The sequence below is a fragment of the Terrapene carolina genome, unplaced genomic scaffold, assembly GCF_002925995.2.
Source record: "Terrapene carolina triunguis isolate 2854851 unplaced genomic scaffold, T_m_triunguis-2.0 Scaffold192, whole genome shotgun sequence".
Classification (NCBI taxonomy): domain Eukaryota; kingdom Metazoa; phylum Chordata; order Testudines; family Emydidae; genus Terrapene; species Terrapene triunguis.
The window spans coordinates 23,516,057-23,539,652 of NW_020664543.1; the positions used below are offsets into that span (position 1 = coordinate 23,516,057).

General features: G+C 48.9%; 1 protein-coding gene across 5 annotated transcripts in view; it reads right to left on the reverse strand.

The window, feature by feature from the left end:
* Positions 1-460: 460 nt before the first annotated feature.
* Positions 461-23,596, reverse strand: part of NDEL1 (nudE neurodevelopment protein 1 like 1) — a 44,211-nt gene continuing 21,075 nt past the window's right edge. For 2 of the 5 annotated variants that reach the window (XR_002908973.1, XR_002908974.1), the window contains exons 4-11: positions 22,566-22,714; positions 21,118-21,254; positions 18,318-18,491; positions 17,316-17,407; positions 14,626-14,777; positions 12,437-12,568; positions 11,128-11,162; positions 1,790-1,840 (exon numbers count right to left, since the gene is read on the reverse strand). Coding sequence is in view for 3 of the 5 variants with exons in the window: in XM_024215621.1 (XP_024071389.1) it covers positions 12,472-12,568; positions 14,626-14,777; positions 17,316-17,407; positions 18,318-18,491; positions 21,118-21,254; positions 22,566-22,714 (801 nt within the window). In the remaining 2 variants the exon portion in view is untranslated. Of the gene's footprint in view, positions 1,841-11,127; positions 11,163-12,436; positions 12,569-14,625; positions 14,778-17,315; positions 17,408-18,317; positions 18,492-21,117; positions 21,255-22,565; positions 22,715-23,596 lie in introns of all 5 variants that reach the window. The other 3 variants (XM_024215623.1, XM_024215621.1, XM_024215622.1) reach the window with 3 other exon arrangements.

Below are 23,596 nucleotides of genomic sequence, written 5' to 3' on the forward strand. Positions count from 1 at the left end.
TCGTTTAGCTAAGCCTGCTCTACCTCATACCACACACGCAAGTGCCCCTCATCCAAGAGATCACTGCTCCTGGGCACCTTCCTAGCACGAGAGCCCAGCACTGAGCTCAGTCACCTCCCCCGGTCAGAGCAGGCCACCTCCGTTAAGCAGCCAGTCTGGCCTAGGGTTCCCTGTCCATTCCTAACCCAGCAAAGCCATGAGGAGGGCCCAGGGCAGCGAGGGTAGGACTCCCAACGAGTCGCTCAGACACTGCTGAAAAGACACTTCACATACAATTGTGGTGACAGGCGTCTCAGAGTGCATGAATCCGGTTTGTTGTGGCATGAACAAAACCCCACCTGAAATGGCAGCCCAGCTTGTCCATCTTCACTTCCTGCAATGGGTGTCTCCGTGAGGAACCTGCCCACCCCGAAATCACCCACAAAACAGCCTCCACCTTCTTTTCTGCCAAATCCACTGGTTCCATGTTAAAAGAGCTTTATTTTTTGGAAGTTCGCTTTTTGTTTCTTTAAACCACATGATCTTTATCGCCACTGTCTTATGATACTGTCCTATTTAAACATGCCATATAGATTCTGAATAAATAAAGCTACAACGCCCAAGTTATGTACAAATATCTTAGGCAAAGATATTATGTTTACAAACCTATATACAATAAAACAAATGTAAACAGTCAAATGCAGCGAAGGATGCACAGGAAAAAGGGACGTACAAACCCCTAACATTAAGTGGTGATTCTCCTCCACCCCTTCCCTTCCATGTGGGTAAACAGTTTTACTTGGCATTTGTAAATAAATCAGTTGGCTATTACAAATGAAATCCACAAAGCCAAATGAGGTGGGATGGACTAGACTGGAGAGGGAGATTTTTAAACGCATGGACCAAACCACTGGCTGGTTTGCGTGTCCTTTTTAAAATCCAACAACTTTGAGGCACAGAGAGAGACAGCGAATCGCACAAATACATCGCTTTGCAGACCCACAAGGTACAGAGTGGCCCAAAACTGTCACAGAAGTCCACTGGTGGCACTGTAAAGTCAAGTCATTCTATATTACACAGATCTGAACACTGGCTAAATGCTCACACATTTTTAGGGGGCCTATTGCATTGGCAGCATTGCCAACACAATTAGTGGTGTCTCACAGTGGCAAAAGCAAGACTCTTTAGATGCATGAACATTTCACTAATGTTCAAGGAGAGTTAAAGTCATTTGAGGCCAGGTGTCTCCTTCCCAGGGCATTTGTCCAATAGGATTAACACATCTAAACCGTACCTGGCATCCCTCAAAAATGGTTCCCTCCATACTGAAACTGTGGTGGCTGCGTGTGCTTAAGTGCCAGGCTGGTAGGGGAAGAGGGGCTGTAAATACAGATTCAGCCAACGTTTGCATCCTATCCAACCTAAGTTAAGAAAGGTACAACGTGAAGGGCTGAGGATCAGTTGTTGGCTAGTGAGACTCCTGCATCCCGTGAGACAGAACACACGTATCAGCTTGTGTGACCCACAACAGAGTGTGACCTTGTTAGAGAACGTCCACTACAGCAATAGGAGAAAATAAACTGTATTGACATTGAGTGAAGGATTGTGCGTGTGCTGGGACTCCTCCAGGCAGCGGGCCGGCTCCAACGCTGCTCCGCAACGCAGGCTGAGTTCCAGCAGGGGGTGCTAATAGGAAGGACTCAGAAGCAGTTCTTTTCTTAGGGGGGCTCCTGTTTGAGAAAAGGGTTGGTTCAAAGTCCTCCTGGCTGTTCATACGCTCAGAGGAAGCATGCCTGGCGCTGATGAGGGTCTGGAGGATCCTATGCCCGGAGGGGGGCCTTGGTCAAAGCCGTTTACTGTCCTAAAGAGCGAGAAGACAAGAGAGGCTAGTAAATGAGGAATACAGCAATACACTGTGGCCGATGTACCTGCATCCCCACCCCACGCGGCAGCTGGAAGGTGGGAGCCCGACTCCTTCCAGCTGCTTTCCTAGACATGCTGAGGGCCACAACAACAAAGGGCTACGTGCCAGGCCTGGGAGCTAGCCAGCTAAGGCGGGAGGGTGGGTGTTGTTCCACAAGCCAACCGCCTGTCACTCAGGCCTCCCTTCGGCACAGGCCCCAGCACATGCTCCTGAGCTCCAGGCATCAATGGGACGACTCAAGTTATGCACACGTGCAAGTCCTGTGCTGAATGGGAGCCCTGAGCAGAGAGTCAGGATCAGCCTCCAGCAGGCTGGGCTCCTCCTGCCCAGGGTTTTTACATCTCACTGTGAGAGAAACTCTCCCTGCCCACTGGGGAGCCGCAGGGCCATAATGCCAGGCACTGGGAGCATGCACCATCCCATTGTTAACAGGCTCCCAGCGCCAGGCACTCAAAACGTTACCCAGCTACTGGACACGCTCACTGGGCCACGGCCTCACAACCAAGGGATCTGTACATCAGATACAATCTGAACCAAGCAGCTCAAGCATCACACCTCCCCATGGGCTCACTGGAGCCAGCAGGCTGGGACAGCTAAAGCCGGTAGGCAGAGCTGCCCCTTGGTTTAGCTCTTGCTTCCAGACTCTGTTTCCCAGGGAAACAGCTGGGTATTTTCTAAGCAGCATTTATATTTCAGGGTCCCTGTAACAAATGTACTGCCCCAGGAACTGCACGGTGGTCACTGTGTTGCCTGCCATGGCCACCCCGAACTGCACACAGCAGAGGGAATAGAACTTAGAGCTCCCTGGCTCCAAAGGAGAATCTTTTTCAGCTGTCAGCAATACAGGGTATATGAGACACAGCAGAGCGGGTCTGATTCCATCCAGTAATGGGGAGCAGTGCGCGCGCACACACACACACACACAGCCTGATGGGTTAGTTAAGGCAGCAGCCGGTATGTGTTATTAAAAAGGCGTCATATTTTTGCTCCTGCCTGCTATAAAGAGCAAATTTTTCTTGGCGGGGGCTCTGGCCCCTTAGGTCTTGGTCCATGGATTTCCCATCCGGCGCTCTCTGCTATGGAGACAGGGCAGGATGTAAAAGGACTTGTCTGCATAAACGTTTAATTCATGACAAGCCAGGGTGTAGATCTATCCTGCACCGCTTGCCACGCACTAACTATCCCAGTGGACTGTGCTCCCGCTTAGTGCGCATTATTCCCAGCCCGGTTCAAAGCGGGGTAGACCAAGCATGACGGGGACCTGGGAGTGTGCAGCAGCAGGGTCCACATTGTGCATGGCCTGCTTGCGCGCGGCAGAGGCCCAGCCCGGCTTGCTGCGCAGTCAGTGTTTGTGCAGACAAGCCCAAAGGCGCCATCTAACACCACCCAGCAGTCATTTGCTTGTGAGCTCTAAGAAGCTGGAGGGGCTCCCTCTGCAAAGCCGACATCAGCCGGGAAAGTGGGGAGAAGCTTTTCTCGGGTGTGTCAGGAAACAACCACAGAGGTTTACAGTGGGAGCTGCTCCAGGCTGGCAGTTTCCACACGTGCCCTGGCGTGGCTTTTATTTGACCAGGCTCTGCCAGTTCTCTCCTAGTTTGGATCTTCATCAATTTATGGTGCTGGACTGAGGTTCTACATGGAGCTCCAGGTTCTGTTTACACATCCTCCGGAAAGAGAGGCAAATCTTTCCTTGGGGCTCACACAGCAACATCTCACTCCAGCTAAGCTATTTCTAGCAGCACTGTAGTATCTGCGCACCTCGCAATCTTTACTGGTCTCATCCTCACACACACACACACCCCCATGGGAGACTGGGCAGCGTTACTACCCCCACTGTACAGAGGGGGGAATGGAGTCTAAATGACTTGCCAAGGTCACACAGAAAGGCTGGGGGCTTGTTTACACTGAAAACACTGCAGCTGAAGATGTTGCCTATGCCACCCGGAGGGGGATCACTGGTCGGCCCAGGTACTCCGCCTCCCCGAAAGGCAGGAGAATTCCTGTTGACCTCGCGCTGTCTACACCAGGGCCAGGTGGAGTTAACTGTGTCACTCAAGGGTCTGATTGTTCACACCCCTGAGCGCCGCAGTTATACTGACCTGACTTCCTAGTGCAGACCAGGCCCGTGGTGGCGCTGAAGCTGGTGCCAGGCTAGAGCACTGACTGCTGGACCATCTTTCAGTTCCAAGAGCCACAGTCAGTTTCAGAGCTCCCCAGGGCAGGGTTACGTGATGGGCCAACACCCAGAGTCTGAAGGTTCTGGTATTACTGAAGATCCTGGGGATTCAGTGGCAATGGGTTCCTCATCCAGCTTTCCTTAGCCTTGGCAGCTTCCTGAAAGGGGCCATTGAGGACCCATTGCATAGCGAGCAGGGGAGGGAAGAATTTGGAGAGTTCTATCGACAGGGTGGTTGTCTGCTCCAGGGGCTGAGTCAAGTCTCTGTAATAGTCACCATTGGTTGATGTCACTGTAGAGGATAATACCATTATAGCAGCTGGTTTCCTGCAGCTCCCCCCCAGCTCAAGAATGGCTGCTCTTTAGCACTGACGGCGTTCACACTCGCTGAGGAAAAGGCCCCATCGTTCTTTGCAGAACTAAAACAGAGTCACCGTGCAGGTTAGTCCACAGCCAGTGGCAATCATTACTCCGTTGGGTGTCACACTGTTTGCCAGCTGTGACGCCAAGTCAGTATCATAGCGGTCATCTGTCTGGAAAACCCACAACGTACACAAGTGTCTCCGTGCACAGGTATCAGCACAGAAAGATTCTTTATGACCCTGTAGAGGCTCTAACAACTTTCTAAGCAGTGCTGGAATGAGCCAGGGATGTTCCCGTGTACACTGCCAGAGCTGGAAACTCCACCAACCTCTAACCAGCTCTTACTGGAGGTGTTTGCAAACTGAACAGCTGTGATAGTCTCTCTTGGTTAAAAAAAACTTCCAGGGAAATCAATTTACCAATTTAAATATTCAAAAGTCAAGAAAAAGTTTTCCTCGCCATATACACCCTGCTCCAATGGGGATGGCAGATGTTTTCGGTCCCCAGGCTGCTGTTTAAGTGGATTGGTATTTACATTAACATACACCGGGATGTAACATGAAATATGCAAGATGTGCAGTGCAGCCAGGGGTAATGTTATCACGAGAACCTGCGTTTTAATTTCCTGACCTTTGTGCTTTACATTCCAAGTGTTACCATCATGGAATTTCAGAAGAGTTAATACACAACATGGCTGAGTGACACACAATCCCCCACTGATGGGGTCTTAGGGGCAGAATTACATCTTCACAGCATGTCCCAATTTGCAGGGCCATAAAACCAACTTGATTCCAAACTGCCGCTGGACAGGAAGCAGCTCCTGCAACTTGCTGAGTTCGGGCAGGAGGGGGAGGGACAAAGTGCCTGACAACATGAGGGCTTTGCTCTCTCCTGACTGAAGTAAAAATAGCTAAATTTTGGCTACACTAAACGGGACGAGGATCATCACCGGGAACGAGACCACTCCTGGAGAAACGCCGAGGAGCAAAGCATTTCCAGCATCCCCTGCTCAGATCAACCAGCTCCTCTTCAAGGCTCGCAGGGTGTTCTCCTTCTGGGGCGGTTCGTCTAAGAGGTATCTTCACCTACCGCACTACAGAGATTGGCCACAACCAATACTCTGAACTGAGTTGGCAAATGTTATGATCCTGGGTTCAGCCAAACTGCCCTGAGACTCCTGCTGAGGTGCTAACGGCTCTGCCCGCTTTGGAAGTCACAGGAGCGGGACTGAGTTTTTCTAAGAGCCAGCAAATTGCTGGTTGGAGCACTGTGAAAATCCCAGGCTGGGAAGATGATCTGCTCACCTTTCAACTCAAAGCCAGGGTTATTCAGTGTCCAGCCAAGACTGGCGTAAAAGGGCTCTTACAACCCTGTCAGCTCAACAGCAACCCCAACAAAGCCAGGGGATGGGTTAGCAATGAAAGACGACGTAGAGCATGGGAACAAAACCAGCGGGTAACGCTCCACACAAGAAACCCGGCTGGATTCCAGATGGAAAGTGACTTGTCCAAGGTCACATAGCGAGTCAGCAGCAGTTCGGGCTCAGCTCTCTTCACTCCCAGACTTCCGCTCCAACCACTCGACCATGCTGCCTCTGTCCTTGTCTCACACACAGGCACCTGAATCTCGTGAGGCACATTCATTATGGATGGCCAGTTACGCCATGCCCGTAACTGCAGCCACGCAACACTCCCCAGAATGGCTAGCTCTCGCTGCGTGGGAAGATGCTCTGGAGTCGGTCTGCCATCTAGCAGCCAGGATGCAGCCCTCTGGGGAAAATGCTGGCATGTGAAGGAGGTGAAGCATCAGAGAGTCCCCTCTCGATCTGTGCCCGGCGGAAGGGCTGAGCGACAAAGCTCTGCAGGCTTGGGAAATGCAAACTTCTCCAATTTGGCTTCGTCCAGTGAATTACTGCTGCAGTGCGTTATGGTCAGCACGCGAACGGCTGCCAGCATGGGAGAATTCAGCTCTCAGCAGCACTCAGGGCCCTTTCCAAAGCAGACCTTCCCCAGCAGCTTGCTGCCCCCTTTTAATACTGCTTGGTTCTTATCCACTGGTGCCCTGTACTGCCCTGCCATTTCCTCGGGGACCTTCGGCGAGCTCCCCGCTGTAGCTGAGCAAGGCCCAGAAGCCCCGACAGTGCATCGGCCTGGGCAGATGAGCTGTTGATGTGGCAGAGCCCAAACGAATCACTGGTGCCAGAACTGAGCCAAGCCGTCCCTGGCTTTGCAGGACATTAAAGGGGAAGGTGGCTTCCAGGCGGGAGTTACAACACCTGGGGGTGAGTCTTATCCACATCAGGAGAGTATCTGACTCCGTTAGCTCTGCCAGCAGCCACATCGAGAGGCAGCAGGCCGGGCTGGCCTGTGACCCTAACTCCCCCTCTGCCCTTCCCGGAAGTGAGGGTGGGCGGCGACGACCTCGAGGAAATCTGATGGGCTTCAGCTCCCAAGTCCATGAATGTCTGCAACTCCCTGCTAATGCCCTGTTACATGGGGAGGTTTGGCACTACCTGTCCCGCCCCTGCAGAGACTAGAACAAGAGAGTGGGGGTAGGAGCTCCTCGGCATGCCCTATGAGTCAGGGCAACACGGCCATGGCTATTGGCGATGGCCTCCAGCTGGGAAAAGGTGCTTCGGGAGGGGTCCAGCTCATACTATAGATTGGCTCCCTTACCCTAGGGAATACCTGGACCCGTTAAACCCTGGCGCAGTGCTAGCATCTTTAGAAGAGCCATTAAACCTCACGCGTCAGGGTGTCAGACTCTCTGTGGGATTAGGAGGAGACCTAATGTGGGGGGCAGATTATCCCCCACCTTCTACTGCAGGGTGCATACATATTCCTATGGAGCATCTGGCTGGCCACTGTCAGAGGCAGGGCACAGGGATGGACCCTGGCTCTGAGCTGCTCTGGCAATTCCTGCATTTTTCTAGGCACGCTAAAAACATTATTCAGCTCAAGACCCCGCAAATCTTTTGAGCACTGAGTGAAGGCTGAGTAGTAGTTTATCTCCAGATCAAACTACTCCTGGAGACAATGGGACCGAGCTGGCTTGGCCATCACATCTCGGAGCAGGGTATAGAGGAAGGCTGGGATAGGACAAATGCATTTCAAGACAGCGCAGCAAGTGGCAGGCACTGTGGGGTGGGGTGAGAGACAGACACCCTTACCAAACTCGCCTGGCAGGCGGCAGCTCCCAAGACATACATTTCGGGGGTGCCCCAGCTGCCCTTCCTTTGCTACCGTGTTTTATTAGTTGTATCTGGGCCTGCTGGGCTGGCAGGCACGTCCACGCTACACAGGGACGTCATTGTTTTTCTAGGAACATGAACTAATGCCCAAAAGCTCATTCTGCATGAGGACAGCTGAACTCAAACATTGCTGTGGAAACCTGACGTCCCACCTTCCCTGCCTGCTGGCCAAGGTGTGTCTGGACAATTGCACAAACCCCACCTTCAAAGATCTGACATCTACTGGGACACCTTTCTGGGAGTTCTGCAAAAGATGATGACGTCGAGCCCAGCTGGATTGACAGGTGTGTTTATTGATAACTCTGTCCTGGATATGGAAACCTGCCAAGTCTTTATTTGCCTTTCTACACACTCATCAGCTGCACTCTGGAGCCTGGGAGTCTAGTCCTTTGCCTTCTGTTCTTCTTTGTGCCTGGTCTCTTTCTGAATCTGTAAAAACTGAATCAGACAGTCTCCATGGATTGCTCTATGCCAAGGCATTGGCGAGACTTGAGAAAGAACGCCCGTATCTTTATACACAATCTTGACATTGGTTAACAAATGCAAAACTGATTAACTGGCTAGCTTAGAAGCAAGCGTGGCATATGAACGATAAGTATCTGATAAGGCACCAATATACTATACTGAGCAAGATGGAGAACTAGTCTTTACATTACACTAAAGGTGGGTCCTGTACATATAAACTCTGCTTTCCGCTTAAGAGGCAAAAACTCCGGCTCTTGTTTAGGAGCTCTTCCAAGGTTTTAGAACTTTTGAAAACTAAAATATTTGTATGGCAACATATATAGAGCAGCTTTCCAAGGACTAGCAAGGAACTGGTTCTCATGGCATTGTTCAGACCCTGCTTGCCCTAGCTTGATCTCGTTATAGAAACAAACGTAACGCTGTTGCTCTGATTCACACAGAGCTGATGGAATACAAGACTGCCACAAAGAACGGCTCCAAAAACTAGCAACCACTGTGAAGATACCAGAAGTTGGTGTTTAAGCTAAGAGCACCGAGACCATATCCATCTGTACTGTCTTGAACACATTCCCCCTTCGTGTTCGTTTTAAGTTAAAATATTGTGCTGATCACAAACAGTCGTAATACCACCAGTGAAAGTGAGCAGACTTGCATACTGTGCCTGACCCCTCCAATCCATCCTCTCTTACTGACAAGACACCCATCGGGTCTCACATTTGCCCTTTAGGTCCTTCTTTTCAGACTAGCTTCTGAGATGCTCCCAGAGCAGTTTGCACTCAGTGAGTGCAGGTCAGTGAGACCTCAAGCTACTCAGCGCAGGACACATGTGAGCAAGTGCTGTCCACCAAAACCTTCCAGGAGTCCCGCTGCATTTCTAGTTCTTCCCCGACCAGCCCGAGGGCCCCATGGAAGACATCACAGGAGCCTGAGTTTCAGGGGATGCCAATGCTGCAGCTGGGAGTGACCATCCAGCCTGGCTCAACACACTTGTGTTGGCGGGGCTCGCACCAGTACACTAAAAATCACGGTGGGGATGTTGCAGCCCCAGCAGAGGCTCGAGGTGGCCACCCATCCCCCTGGGTCTGAGCTCAGGTGACGAGCCCAAGCCTTAGCATGACACTGCTATTTCTAGCACACCCGTGCAGACTCTGCCAGCACAAGTCTCTCTACCCAGGTTGGGAGCTTTGCTGTGCAGATGTACTGTCCGAGGGCAGTGGCTGAAAGTCAGGCTCCTGTCAGGTACACAAAATCTCTAGTTCCTTTTGGAAAGCTAGGCCTTAGTGATCTCAGACAGACTGAGGTAGCAGGGACGGATTCAGGATCTTAGGCTATTAATTTCTTCCTTTGATTTGGCAACTTCTTTCCTATCCTATCATGTATTTCCTCACTGGTTAATCTGCATTTTAAGCAATATTTTACATTTACACAGCACCTTAATTTGGGGGAATCGATCGCTCAGTGCTCTACAAATATAGCAAATTAATCCTCACAGTCCTTGTGAGCTAGACCAGCATCTCCATGCTACAGATGGACAAACAGGCATACGGGTTAAGTGACTTGACCAAGGGCACAAATGAGTCTGTGGCCCAGCCAGGAATAGAGCCCAGATCTCCAAGCTCCTGACCCACCTCTGAACCCCCAAGTCCATCCATGCAGCCAGTTTAGGGTCCGCACATTGCGCCAGATTAAGACTCAATCAAAAGGAATCGACCATTTTCCCTGACATCCTTCCCAAGGGGATGCTCAAGAGCCTTCAAAAACAGACAGACAATCTGACTGAAGCCTCCATATAAACATCCAGATGGTCTCTGTAGACATGCTAGCCCTGCTGAGAATGATCGGGTTTGCCTGGGGATAGACACTATTCCCAGGACATCCTGATCCCATCTCAGAGCCTACAACTGCAACAGCCCTAAGAGCATCAGAGACTCCCCGGCCATTGCTCAGTGGCTTTCGCTGACCAGGGAGCACGTGATGCCGTAAAGCCCCTTTGCTTAGCCAACGGCCAAGACTTTGTTCCAGATATTTGTGCAAAAGGTGCAGATTCGGTGTCTGCTGTGCAGCAAATGCTGAACCGCGTAATGGTGGCAGACATTGGGGGAGCGGCAACAGGGACGAGCAACAACAGCTGGAGACCAGGTCCCTTTAACCCTGTGATCATTTGTGTGTTTTCAGGGCTTCTTTGAGACTTTCTTCACAACTGTATTTTTACAGGATAAGGGTGTTAACCTTATCCCCAACCCCCACTCCACAACCTGGAGGACCAGCGGATTGCTCCTTAGTCTGGCCTCTGGTTTGACCTGCCTGGCTTGGGAGACCCACTGGGTAGCATAGCACTCAGGTCATGGGAAGACAAGCCCCTCCACCCCGTCAAGGTCATACACACCTAGGAAGGAGCCCGGGAGGGTTACAGAGCCAGGGAGCTGGCAGGGTTCTATTCTTGGCTCTGCCACTTACTCATGACTTGGGCAAGTCACTTCACCTCTGTGCCTGTTTCCCCATCCATAAAACAGGGATAAGACTTATCTGCTTCACAAGGTGGTGTAAAGTTTAATGAGCTGACATTTGAGAAAGTGCTTGGTGATCCTCAGATGAAGGACACTAGAGGAGCGGGAAGTTTTATCTGCAGTGATATAATACAGGCCAGTATAAAGCAAAACCAGTGTGTGCGGTTCAGTCAAAGGCATGCATCTCTAACTGTATTGAGAGCACAAGCTGCATTCAATTCCCAATTTCCCATTCTTGAGTCTGAAAAAGGTCACATGATACCAGGACACTTTGTCTGATGTAATGATGGGAGAGAGATTGTGATCAGACAAAAACTGTGGCCTTAAGGTTTCACTAATGGACTATTAGATCATAAATCTAAGAGGAGCTAGCCCCGTGCAGTGAGTAGAACTGACTACTGGTTATTCTCCAGCTCCAAGCATGCAATGCATGCAGCTCATCACTCCAAATGAATCCAATTACCCATGAACAATGTGGGGAATACGACCTTTTCACGCCTGATGGAGGAAAATGGAAACAGTTTATGTAAACAGTACAAGGGAAATTCTCAGACAGCATCTGGAGGGTAGAAACGTGGGAAACGCAACGGAGTTAAACCCAACCAGAACTCAGCTAAACATCCGTGAACAAACACTGCTAACCTACTCTGCAAGAGACAGCTTAACGGACCTACTTCAATGACAACCTATGTCCCAAATTCCACCTGTTCCCCTCAACTAACCTGAACACAAGGAATCTGTGCCTTACGCCACTCACCTGTCATTAGAGTTCCCTGGAGTAACCTGAGTTTTCCTTGAGTAACCTGAACACAAGGAATCTGTGCCTTACGCCACTCACCTGTCATTAGAGTTCCCTGGAACGCAGCAGACTCCAGAGACTTGGATCTCTTTTCCTGGGGGACATTCTGAGAAAGATGGACTATGGAGCGTTCATGAACAGCAACACTATTCTCATCCCCATGCACTATCCCCACCAGGGTAGAGTATCTCTGTAGACAGCAGTGGCAGTGATCTAGTTAAGGTTGGGCTGGGAGGGCTTTTCCAATTGAAATCCCAGTTTATGGCTAAAGAGATGTTTTTTCCATTGTTTTGGATTAACTGGGGATATATGTCAGCTAATGCGGTGAGTTTAGCAGTGGGGGTTAACAACAAGTTAATGCCAGGTGTACCCCAGACAGGCACTGGGCAAAGCTTTGCCCACACAATTTTGTCAGTGCACCTCAATCCTGCTATTCTCAGGCCTCTATAGCAAAGCTGATCTCTGTTGTGGTCAATTGTTTCCCAAAGTGGATGTGAACCCAGGTTTCTCAAACGAGCAGGATCCCCAGCTGTACTTCCTGGTTCAGAGGCATTAAAAGGAAGAAAAGAGACGCACTCAGCTGGAGTTACCCAGACTGTTCTGTGACCCTGGGGTCTGGACAGGAACGCTGCCTTTGTGAAGGAACAACATTCGGCAGGGAACTAATCTTACACCGGCACGTGGGCTAATGCTCTGCTGGAGCTTTTAAAATCTTGACGCATTAGGAACCTTCTTAGCTCTCCTGATCTTAGACCACAAGCCCAGCTGCTCCTGCGTATCTCCCACCTGATACCACTAATTGCATTGTTCCTAAAGCTCGGAGCCGACCAGGCCGAGGGTCCCTCCCACCCCGTTCTATAGATGTCTGCACAGCTCTGCTTGCCAAGGAGAGATGAAGGGACTTGTCAAACACTGTAACCAACAGAACGGCAATTTGCAAAGGAAACGGTACTATAATGATTGGCTGAGTTACCTCTGTCACAATCCCACCACCCAACAATAGGCTGTTCATAAGGCAGCAGCAGCAGATTGGATCGGGTCTACGGGCACACGAGGCTGTTTCAGGCTCCAACGACAGTTGGGGGCAGGGAGAAGAGTACAGGGGCTGGAGAGAAAGGAGGAGAAGAGGGGAGAAGAGAGGGCATGCCTCAGCTCAGCCCTTTGTGCCTAGCTACCACAGCAAGCCATGGACAAAGCCCTAGCGGGTGCTGCACACCGCTGGGGGGACACAGTGACGTGGCTAGAGGCTAATCTTGTGCTGCAGTGTGTAGGCACAACAGGGCTGACCTCATTCATTTCACAGTACTTTGTGGCTTAAATGCGTAGACAAAATACATAGGATCGACATAGCAATAGCGGAGATGTGGATGGAGCACAGATGCTGCCCCAAGCTTCCAACACACACCCATTTCAAGGGAGGAGCACAGGGGAGGGAGGGAGCAGGTGTGAAGAGTGGGATGCCAGGGTACGAATCTCATGGGAAGTGAGATATGTGGCATAGAGAGGGGGAAGGAGGAGGAGGAGGTCAGGGCTGTGTAGAAACCTCCGTCTTGCATGCACGTTCATCTGTCACTTACATTCACTCTGTGATGCTTCTAACCTCCTTAGGTGTCCATTATTAACATGCTGGATTTTTAAACTTTCCCCAGAGACAACCTGCTTCTAACTGAAGACAACCAACCCACTTAGGCAGTGCAATGATAATCTGGATAATTAACAGTGACACCCCTCCCCACACGGCAACCAGCTTAGTTGTCACATCACAAGGCAGTGTAGCAATGCTGGGATCTTAAGCCTAATCCTTCCCCATCAGCTTTCTTAAGAGTTTGTACCTGGAATCTAGGCTATGAATTGCAAGCGTGAGTACCACTGTGGTGGTGTGCTGCTAATCAATAGGCCGGCAACGTGCAAACCAAGTGGAAGGCTCTTTGATTTGCACAACATTGAATTAAATTTTTTTTTATTTTATTTATTTATTTATTTATTTGCAACCAGGTTCTGGCTAAAGATTTCACATGGTAGTTTCCAGGATGTGGCCTACTCTGCCGGCCACACAGCAACACTGCAGCTGAGCACAGAGGTTGCAAAGACTGAAATGTCAGTGTTGACAGTGGCACTCTAGAATTTTAACAGTCAGTAGAACACCCTCAGAGGAATTTACTATTGCAAGTTAAAGAGGAACACCAACCCCTTGGTCTGTAATATTAGCGTTAAAGAGCATGTGCCATAGGGTTATGGAAAACTGTAGTACTGAAGAGAGTATTAATACTGTGACCAATGAAGATTATTCCAGCACTGTCGGCGTGCATCACAGATGCACAGCACTTTACAAACACAGGAGAAATGCTCTCTGCCGCACAGTTGCTCTTACTTCTGCCTGGCACCCCAGTGCAGGGGTCAGTGGCACATACAGTGGGGGAAAACCTCCTTGGTGCTCCTCCAGTGTTTGCTCCTCGACGTCACAAAGTGGAAGCTCTGACTTCAGGCCTGACGGCATGAAGGTCAAAGGGAGCTTTGCATGAACAAGGAATAGAAGGATTTGGGCCCCAGGGGCTGATGCGCAACACAGCAACAATTTGATGGCTGGAGCCCAGACTCAGCTAGCTCGAAGGAGCTAATGCCATTTTCGTTTTCCCCTAGGAAGAGGAAATCAAAGCAAGCCGTGCCCCACCCCAGGTGGGAGTCTGCTGCCTGCACTAGGCCACTCTGACTGAGGGGAATCTCCAGGCTTGCAGAGAACGCATTCCCCCCCGAAAGGAGCAACGTGGTAACTATGGTAATTCCAACACTAGTCACTTGACATTCTTTTTACGCTCACATTCCAACTCACTAGCATTGTTGTTTTGCTGCCTGGGCTTGGAATTACCCTGGGACGCAGCAAGCCAGGAAACTAGGCAGTGGGAGAAACAAGCAACAGCAGTAACCTCCACCAGTCAAGAGAAGGGTTTAAGCAGTAGAGCTGTTTTTTCTCCTTGCTTAGTAGAGGTCAGCACTGTAACCTTGGCTGCCACTGTTCCCGCAGGGTCTAACCCACATTACGTTTTATCTCTAAGACAAATGTTCTATTGGGCTAAAAGTGAGTGGAGAAAAGATCTGTCTGTTTAAAAAGTGACCCTGAAAGCCATCTCCTTTTAAGCCAAAAACCAGTCAATCCCAACTCACCCTTTGTCAAAGAAAGACGTATGCCCTGAATGAGAGAACTTGGTGCCGTTGCTGCTCATCAGGCTGCTGCTAACGTTGCCTGAAATGTAGGATTTCCGTGAAGCCTGGTCCTTTGCAAAATTTCTGCAAGCAGCTAATTTGGATTCTAAGGCCTGTGGAAGGAATAGAGGGTACAGCTGTTAGAACAAAGAGCTCTTCTCCACTACATGACTTGAAATGGCCACTGGCCACTAGTGAGCCGGGGGCCAACGTGATGAACTTCAGTACAAGCTAAGCTTCATTGTAACAAAGCTAATGGTTTTAGCAGTTATGGCTGCAAAGAAAACCTTCAGAATGGGAACGCTGGGCCAAGTTCTCAAATGTGCTCAGCATCCACATTTGAGGGGGAAGATTTCCAGAAGAGATCAGCTTCCATTTAGGCACCTAAATAAAGCGGGCCCATTCTCAACAGGAGCTGCTGGATGCTCAGCTCTTGAAAATCGGTCTCCAAATGTAAACTGCTGCAGCAGCATCTTCCTGAACCTGCAGGCAGCACCCTGCCCCAAAGCTGTTCCCAGCTTCCCCAAGCAGCTGACCAGGCTCCCCTAGCTTTCACCACTGCTCTTCAGAACCTTGTAGGCAGCTGTGAAACTGACAAGAATCAGATTAATTTCACTCTGCTGCTACTGCTTGGGAAAACAGAGCAACAGTGAAGGCAGATACTGGAGCTATTCACTGTAGAGGACAAGTCAGAATGGAGAGGACGAGGGTTGTCAGAAGGAGTGGAGATACCCACCCACCCACAGCAGAAAATGCACCTTACCCTGTCGCTTGAGTGGGCTCGGGTGTGGTTCAAGCTGCAGTTGATGGGACAGAGGGCTCTCCTAAGCAGGAGTCAAGAGCAGCTCCCTGATAGAAATCCCAGCACCAATCCCTCCCCAGGAGCTGTGTGTCTGTGTGGGAAGTTAAGCTGTGCTTCTCACCAGCATACTGCCCGAGCCACTGCTCTTCCCTATCAGCCTCTGGCTAACGGGTCTGGTCAGATTTTCAAGTCCTGCTTATGTAGCTCAAAGGCAGGGATGGCAAGAGTACAGGAGCAGATGAACAGATGTATTGACATTGTGACAACCTAGAAGCAAAGACAACAGCCAGCACTGCACAGCAGGCCAGCCTTACTGGGGGAATCTGGGTTTTTAACCAGAGCCAATAAACAGACAGGGGAGCGGTAATACTAAGAAGAGGTAAGGTGCTGAAAGCCCCAGCTAACCTCACTTTGGGGTGCATTCAGCACAGGATGAGACCCTACTTCTCGTGCTGGAGGTTTAAGCGTTAGGTGGGCTCTGCTGGTTCACTGAGGCAAGTGACTCATTACCCACCCAGATGTAAGGGAGATGAGAGGGGCTCTCAGTGGGACAGAGGGGATCTAGAGTGTGGGCTGAGCAGTCCCGAAGGAGGAACCCCTAGAAGAAGCCAAGCCCAAGAAGAAGTTCTGAGCCAATCTTTTTCTTACTATTCATAAAGACAGGGGTGAGTTTGGACTTTACACAGTGGGTGGGCTGGATTTCTAAGGGTGGGCTGGGAAAGATGTCTGCTTACTCTTGGGCTCCAGTCCTCTCAGAATAATCAGAAAGCTCCTTGATTCCAAATAAACTCCTCTACAACCCACACTGATTCTTACTCCTGCCTGCCCTAACTAGCCAGAAGCTCACAGGCAACAACTGGATTTTTAATCTTGCCTTTGCTAAAATGATTTCCCTGGTTGTGGCTAATGCTATTCACAGCAGATTAAGCAAAAGAGAAGGATGAAAATCAGCCCCAAGGGCTAGATTCTAACCTTAGACACAACCGTGTCCTGGCTGTAGCTTGAAACCTTGAGACTGTGCATTGAGGCACAAGCATACGAACAAGTTTTTCATGACTCAAAGCAAGTACAGCCATGTCCTCATTATATTGGTGAGCCCGGCGCTCCAAGCAGCAGATGTTTAAAGCATTTCTCCTCCACTTATAGTTGTAATCCATTTAACAGCTCAAACATTTCACTTCCCTACCAACTGCAACGTGGGGAATATTTGGCTCTCTCTTGGCTTATTCTATTGCCTGTTCACCAGCCTCACATAGGCCGCGTACAACTCTGAGAAATGAGTGTGATCGGAAACTGCTCTGCGCTTTGTCACTCTTTTATCTAAGGGCTCCCTGGTTATTTTGGTTTTTTAAAACAGCTGCAGGTGGTTGGAGAGAGAGGGGCAGCGGCTCAGACAGCTGGAATGCACACTACGCCCGCCACGCCAGGGAAGGTCAATCTGCACCGTGCCTAGGCATGAGACCTACAGCCCCTTGAGAGAGAGCTGGTGTGATCCTGTGGGCTCAATATTCAAACGTGAGCAATCCGTTTAGGGTGCCCAGTCCCACAGTTGGATGCCCACACTATACGTTCTTGCCCAAACGCCAACCCCAGCACCCCAACGTAGTACTTGGAATCCCAATCCCTTGTTTACGCCTGGGAGTCTCTGACTGAAGGCCCCCCGTCACACGTGCAGCACTCCGAGAGCATGATGTGAAAGATCCCTCGAAGGCTAAAGCGGGGCTATGCAGAGGCATGGCCCCACAATCCCTTTTAGGCACGACCGACACGACCGCAACTGGCTGCAAACAGTCCTAAAGCTCGGGTCGATCACAGCAAAAACGTGGGTCCTATAGGACAAGGCACTTACCCCGACTTTCCGTAAGAGATCCCCCACAATGTTCAGTGCCGATATTCTAGCAGAAGGAGTTAGGGGGCTGGTACCAAACCCATTTGGTATAGCTGCAAACATAAATGCACTTCATTATATGGGCTGCTTCTCAGAAGTTTAAAATAGCGTATTCAATCAACTAACTTCTGCATGAAAGGGGAAATCTAAAATTCCACCCCAGCATGGCCTCCCATGCTGCTAGCCCCCTATAATACACACACTGTGGGATAACCAGCTTAATTTATACCAGCTGTCTGCTTTCACCACACTCTGCCTATAACCAGGGTTTGTGCATTCCCCAGCTGCGGAACTGGCTGCACAATGCATCCCTTGCCACAGAGCTGGGCTGTGGAATCAGCTTCTTTTTTATGTTTTTAAATTATGGTATTAGCCCGTATCATTGTGAACAGCCTGCCACACGTGAAATGAGTGTAAACCAGGGCCGTGCTGTCTCCCACAATCTGCAATGGGAAGAGGAGCTCAGAGGTGTGCACTGCCTGCAGCATCGCATCACACAGTCACTCGGAGACCTAGTTTAAATGATCAGCATTGACCTATTTCTCTGTTGGTCATTTTAGCAGAAAGATCCAGTGATTGCTTATCCTATCTCAGACTGTCTCCCCACGATACCCAACCTCGCCCGCCCTCTTTTGCATTGTCAGTGCAAAAATCTGCAGCATACTGAATACTCAAAGGCAGGGTAAAGAAAATTGAACGCAATATCAAATTAAACCCCAAGGCAGAGCTGAGTCACTTCCATATTAATTCAAAACTCTACTCCTGAGTTTACCTGAAGCTGCCCCAGAATTTCTAGCGGGCTGCAGGAGATGCAGCTTTTAGGCACAACTTGCTGCAGAGTACTTGGTGCCTATACGTTCCTAGCTTTACCCAAGAGTGCCACAGTGGAACCGAGCTGGTGGGAGTGCTGTTTGTCAGCACAGTTTCGTGTTCCCACACAACCACCCCTGCTGCACGGCATACCTTTTGGGGAAGGAAAGCTATTCTCTGATCCTTTTCCAACAGGCGTGGCGGGCAAAGAGAGAGATGCCTGGACAGCAGAATCCATCTTTTCACAGTCTAGAGTCGGAGAACTAGGAGCAGACTTCCTGGTGACCTCCTGTTGCCTTTCTCGGACAGCTAACTCTTGCCGTAAGTCTGGAGGTTGGAAAAAGAAAAAATACCAAACATTTCATATTTATGGCTTGATGGTTAAAAACACAGCACCACGATCATCCCTGGGGGCACGTACATGGCATTCTTAACACAATCCAACATGAGCTCCCCAAGGCCACGCTAAATGGAGACTCAACCCTCACCAAACAAACGTACTTCACCATCAGCTTCTCATCTAAGAGCCTGAGCAAACAGCTGGGCTTTGCACTGTGCCCTGAAGGTCAACAGATCCTGGTCCTTCAGACAAGGCGGTGAGGGGAAGTAGATTCTTCAGCCGTAAGATTGCCGCTGAAAATGCCCTCTGGCCATTCAACTCTAGAAACCCTAAGGACACCCTAAGCAAGAGCCAACCAGCTGATCAACTGCTGTGACATTGGTAGGAGCCAAACTGCATAGGGTGTTATAGCTCAAAATCAACCCTCCCTTTGCAACTGGCAGTGAACAGGCAGCCAGTGGAATCTTCACCGCATCAATGGAATATGCTCCTCAGAGCCAGCACAGCTGAGTAAACAGGCTCCTGTGTTCTGCCCCAGCTGCAGCTTGTGTGTAGTCATTGGGTGGTCCCGTGTAGAGTGCATTACAATAACCTCTTGGGAGGTCACAAAGGCATGGACAACTCTGTGTCAGAGCTGGAGAGAGTCATCGCTTCAAACACAAAGGTGCTTCTGGCCAACAGCTCCACCTGTGACAGTGAAGATAAATGCAAGCGAGGAAACTCACAAAGGCCATTCTTCACTGGACCTCCAGAAATTCCCATGCAGAAAATGCAATGCCACCTAGATGGCCTGGATATGGTTTCACCTAAGTGGCCTCCATTGCGGCCTAGATATTTCATGACAAACAGCATGTTTGTCTCACCCTTTACGTGGCTTGTCTCGCAGCCTTACTGTTCTTTTAACAACCAGGGCTGAACATCCCTGGATGTGCTTCTACGCCCCACACTTCTAGTATCAAGCTAAAACATAAAATAGGTGTTAATTTAAAGGGAGGTGGGTGGAGAAAGTAGTTGGGCATCTAACTCCCTGAATGATCTTGCCAAGCGGGCAAAACCCCTTGGTTTGCCCACTAAACCCCCAGATACCAAGCAAAAGGGTTGTTAAGAAATTGAGAATGTCTGGGCATAAATTGATAGTGGATTGGAGAGGCAGTGTAATCCAGTGGATGGGGAGTCAGGAGACCTGGGTCTATTCCCAACTCTTCCAGTGACCTTTTGTGTGACACCTCCCCTTTCTGAGCATCTTTTTCCTCTACCGCCCTTTTTCTGTCTTATCTATTTAGATTTTAGTCTCTTATTATACACATGTATAGTGCCTGGCACAATGGGGCATCAAAATCAGCAAGAGGCTTTAGACGCTATGATAATGCAAATTAATAATAAATAATAAACGGGAGAGTGTTATATTTAAATAAAGTGTGAACTTAGTTTTCCATTTTTATTTTAGGCAGGCAAACCAATTAGATTTTTCATAGGCCATTGGTTTCTCATGTGGACTGTCAGAAAAAGCCAAAGCAAAATGTGTTGCACATTAGAGTTTTTAAAATACCATGCACTTTTAGAGGTGTTTTCAAGGGCAAACCGCAAAGCAAAAATGAAAACCAGCCCAGATACACAGGTTTGAAGAGTCAGAAGTTTTGTATTTGAGTGGGAGAGCAGCAATTTTTTAAAACAGCTAATGTATCTGACTGCTGGCCAGAAAATAATATGGTTTTGTTTGTTTGCTTGTTTTTCTTCTTCTATTTTAAAGAAGTTGAACACTTTGTTCATCCCATTTTGCAACTGGGTAATTAATGTTGATCATTCAGATGTTCCTGAAGATTTGCCATGAGTTTCATCATTACTGCCCTTACTGTAAGCTGTGATTTGTATGTTTTGTTAGACAACAACATTTGGTCTTCCTTTTTGTCTTCTTTGCTGTCAGAGACAACTCCATGTTTGTATCAATAAGACATGAGTGATGTTGGGCACAGATCTGTGAACTGAGTGACCCTACTAACCAGGCTTTGGGGTGCCATTTATCAGAGAAATTCATTTCAACCAGCCTTTTGATATTCTTCCCTCACTTCTTCTTGGCGAAATCCTTCTGGGAATTCCTGGTTTACTGAAGATGTCCCAGAATGTAACATCACTAATCCCGCAAGTCTCATTGCAATCCTTTCTGGGATATCTTCCAGAAACCAGGCAACTCCCAAGAGGATTACAGAGGAAAGCAGAAAATTTCACAAGGTTAGTCAGCATTTATTTCCATGTCTAATCCCATCCTCATATGTCCCCAACAACATGCACAGAGCCTGGTTAATGGAAGCATTTGACACACAGATCTGTGCTTAACTCAGTTTTCATTTGGAATTTGAATTCTCCTGCAGCACTCACATATTTAAAAAATCCTGAATGGATTTGATGGTATTTTCCCCCACTCACTGGATGAGATTTCTTTACTCCCCTTAACTGTGTAGAAATTATTATTATTATTGAAGATTAACATTGTACAAGCAGCTTGGGCCCCATCATGCTAGGTGCTGTACAAACACGAGCTGTCGTTGTTAGAATACATCTCTATTACACAGCCACCCATGTACTAAACCAAAGAATTAATCAATCAAGCTGTACCTCTCGCTTCATCCTTTAACCTCTGTACAGAAACTAGCAACGATTCCTTGTCATCCAGCTCACTTTCTAAAAATGCATTTCTCTCAATAGCCTGGTTCAGCCTTTGTTCAAAGTCTTCCAATGAAACTATTGTTGCCCTAGAAACAAAATCCAAAATATTAGGCTCTTCAGATCAGCTAACATAAAGCACATTGGAAAGCATAACAACAAAAGGAAAAGGTAAGCAAAGTCCAAAACTTTACAGCTCTGCCAGTGCTTCCTGGAAAAGACCATGAAGTGAGGTGTGTGGGCTGGACAGGTCAGAACTCTAGCAGCTGGACTTCAAGTGATGTAAACCACAGCTGTGCAAGAGCTCACCAAGCACTGATCTCCACTCTCTCTCCCTTCTGCTCAGCGACCAGAGCCAGTCAATGCAGCACTCTGCATCAACCCAGAGGACTTGCAAGGTGTTACCACGTCCATGCGCCGAGCAGCTGACAACTCAGCGAGCCAAGACAAGTGTGGGACTGGAATATTAACTCAAGCCCCAAGTCAGTAAAGTACTTAAGCAGATGACTAACACAACATGCAAGCCATTCCACTGACTTCAATGGGACAATTCACATGTTTAAGAAGTTAGCCACGTGCTTGCTAAATCAGGGCCTCAGCCCCGTGTCTGCCATGCCAGATAGCCAGAGACCCAATACTGCTACTGCTGAACTCAATGGCAACATTCCTATTCAGTTAACAGAGGCAGGATCTGTTTGTTACTTTCCAAATAGGGCGTTGCTAGCAGCACTCTTGCTAGCTTTATGCACTTCTTATCCAATATACAGTCATTCCCTGCAGCCAGCCACAATGCTTATTAGGTAAGGGAAGAAGAGACTCACTAGACTTGTTTTATTTACAAGGGACTGCATAAGGTATTAGCTTCTTATCGGAAAGAGGCTGTGTCCTGGAAGGATCACACACATGCTGTAAGAGTCACCTGACTGCTGATGTCAAACCTGGCATGCTGGCTGGGCTTGCTTTTATGCTCTGCTCTCATCTTTCAGGAATCCATAAAATAGAGTGGAAATTACTGCTCTTGTTTCTCCCTTGATTTACACGAAATAGAATACTTTAGAATTCTCCAACAATCCAGGTTACTGGGCCCAATACCGGGGTAACCAGGTGGGGTTTAGTAACCTGTGATATGCGGGAGGTCAGACTAGATGATCTGGTGATCCCTTCTGGCCTTAAACTCTCCGATTCTAGGTTCTTGCTGTATTGCAGGGCTAACGAGTGAGTGAGGCTAACTGCCTTGGACATCTGACTGGGCTGGAGCCTCAATACAGTTTTAACTGCATAAGTGCAACAATATCTAGTGTCTCTCCTTATGGAAAGTTACATCCATTAGAGACAGTCAAGAGCTGTGAAGCTAAATGACTAAAGGAAGTCTAGCAAGACAATTGGTTTGTAGCCTTCACCTCTTAGCGCGCTCCAAGTCGTCGTTGGCCTGTTCCAGCTCCCTCACATATTTGTGTAGCTGGTCTTTAATGGCCCGTGTCTGACTCAGGTCATCTTCCAACACCGACACTTGCTTGTAACTTTGTGTATATTGGTGTTCAAGTTTCTCCTGGAAATAAGAGGGGAAGCAAGATTAACGTTGCTAATATACAACCTTCTGAGGCAAGCCAGAGCCAAGCAAGAGGGAACAAAGTAACACACCAGAATCAGTCAGCTCCTGTGAGTTTGTTGGTGGTAGCACATAGAAACGCCATTATTAACATGGATATTTACTAAGCATCAGCACTCGGCACCCTGAAATAAAGAAAGTCAACACGGTGCACAGCAGGGATCCAGTCACCAAATAGCTAGTTATTCTCCCAAAGACACCCATCAACTTCCATTCTCAATAGTCTGTAATGGCAGGTCCAGGAGGCCCGGCAGACCTACAGGTGGCCAGGAAGCAATACAACTGCTCGAGAGGATTCTGACTGCATGTTTCCCACACTCCAGACAACCATCATGATACAACAAGAACCGGCCTGAAATCCCACCGTTGAGCAAAAATAAGAGCCACTGGAATCTGCTTCTTGACTTCACAGGGAAGTTCACTCCAACACCTTTACCTGGAAAAACTGGAAGGTGACGGCTGACAGTCTGGTTGGTTAAGAATGTCCGCAACTCTGAGAATGCAGCTAGAGACTTTCCTGAAGAAGCTACTGGCCTCCTCAAGTACATGCAGATTTCACAGCTATAACAGGGAATGGATAAGATGACCAGGGATACCACAGAGCACGTTTGCCCTGGCTCAGAACACAATGGTTTCCAGCTACGTTCCCATCTCCTGCCCCGGATCAAGTTTCCAAGAGCAGGACCAAACCATGGTTCTCTCCAAGATCCCAGGGCAGGGTGAGAACAGATCAGCCCAGATGCATTAATCAGAATAGCCTATTATCTATCTGAACACTCTACAGAACACTATCAGAATCTCTGCTGAAGGACATGCACAAGT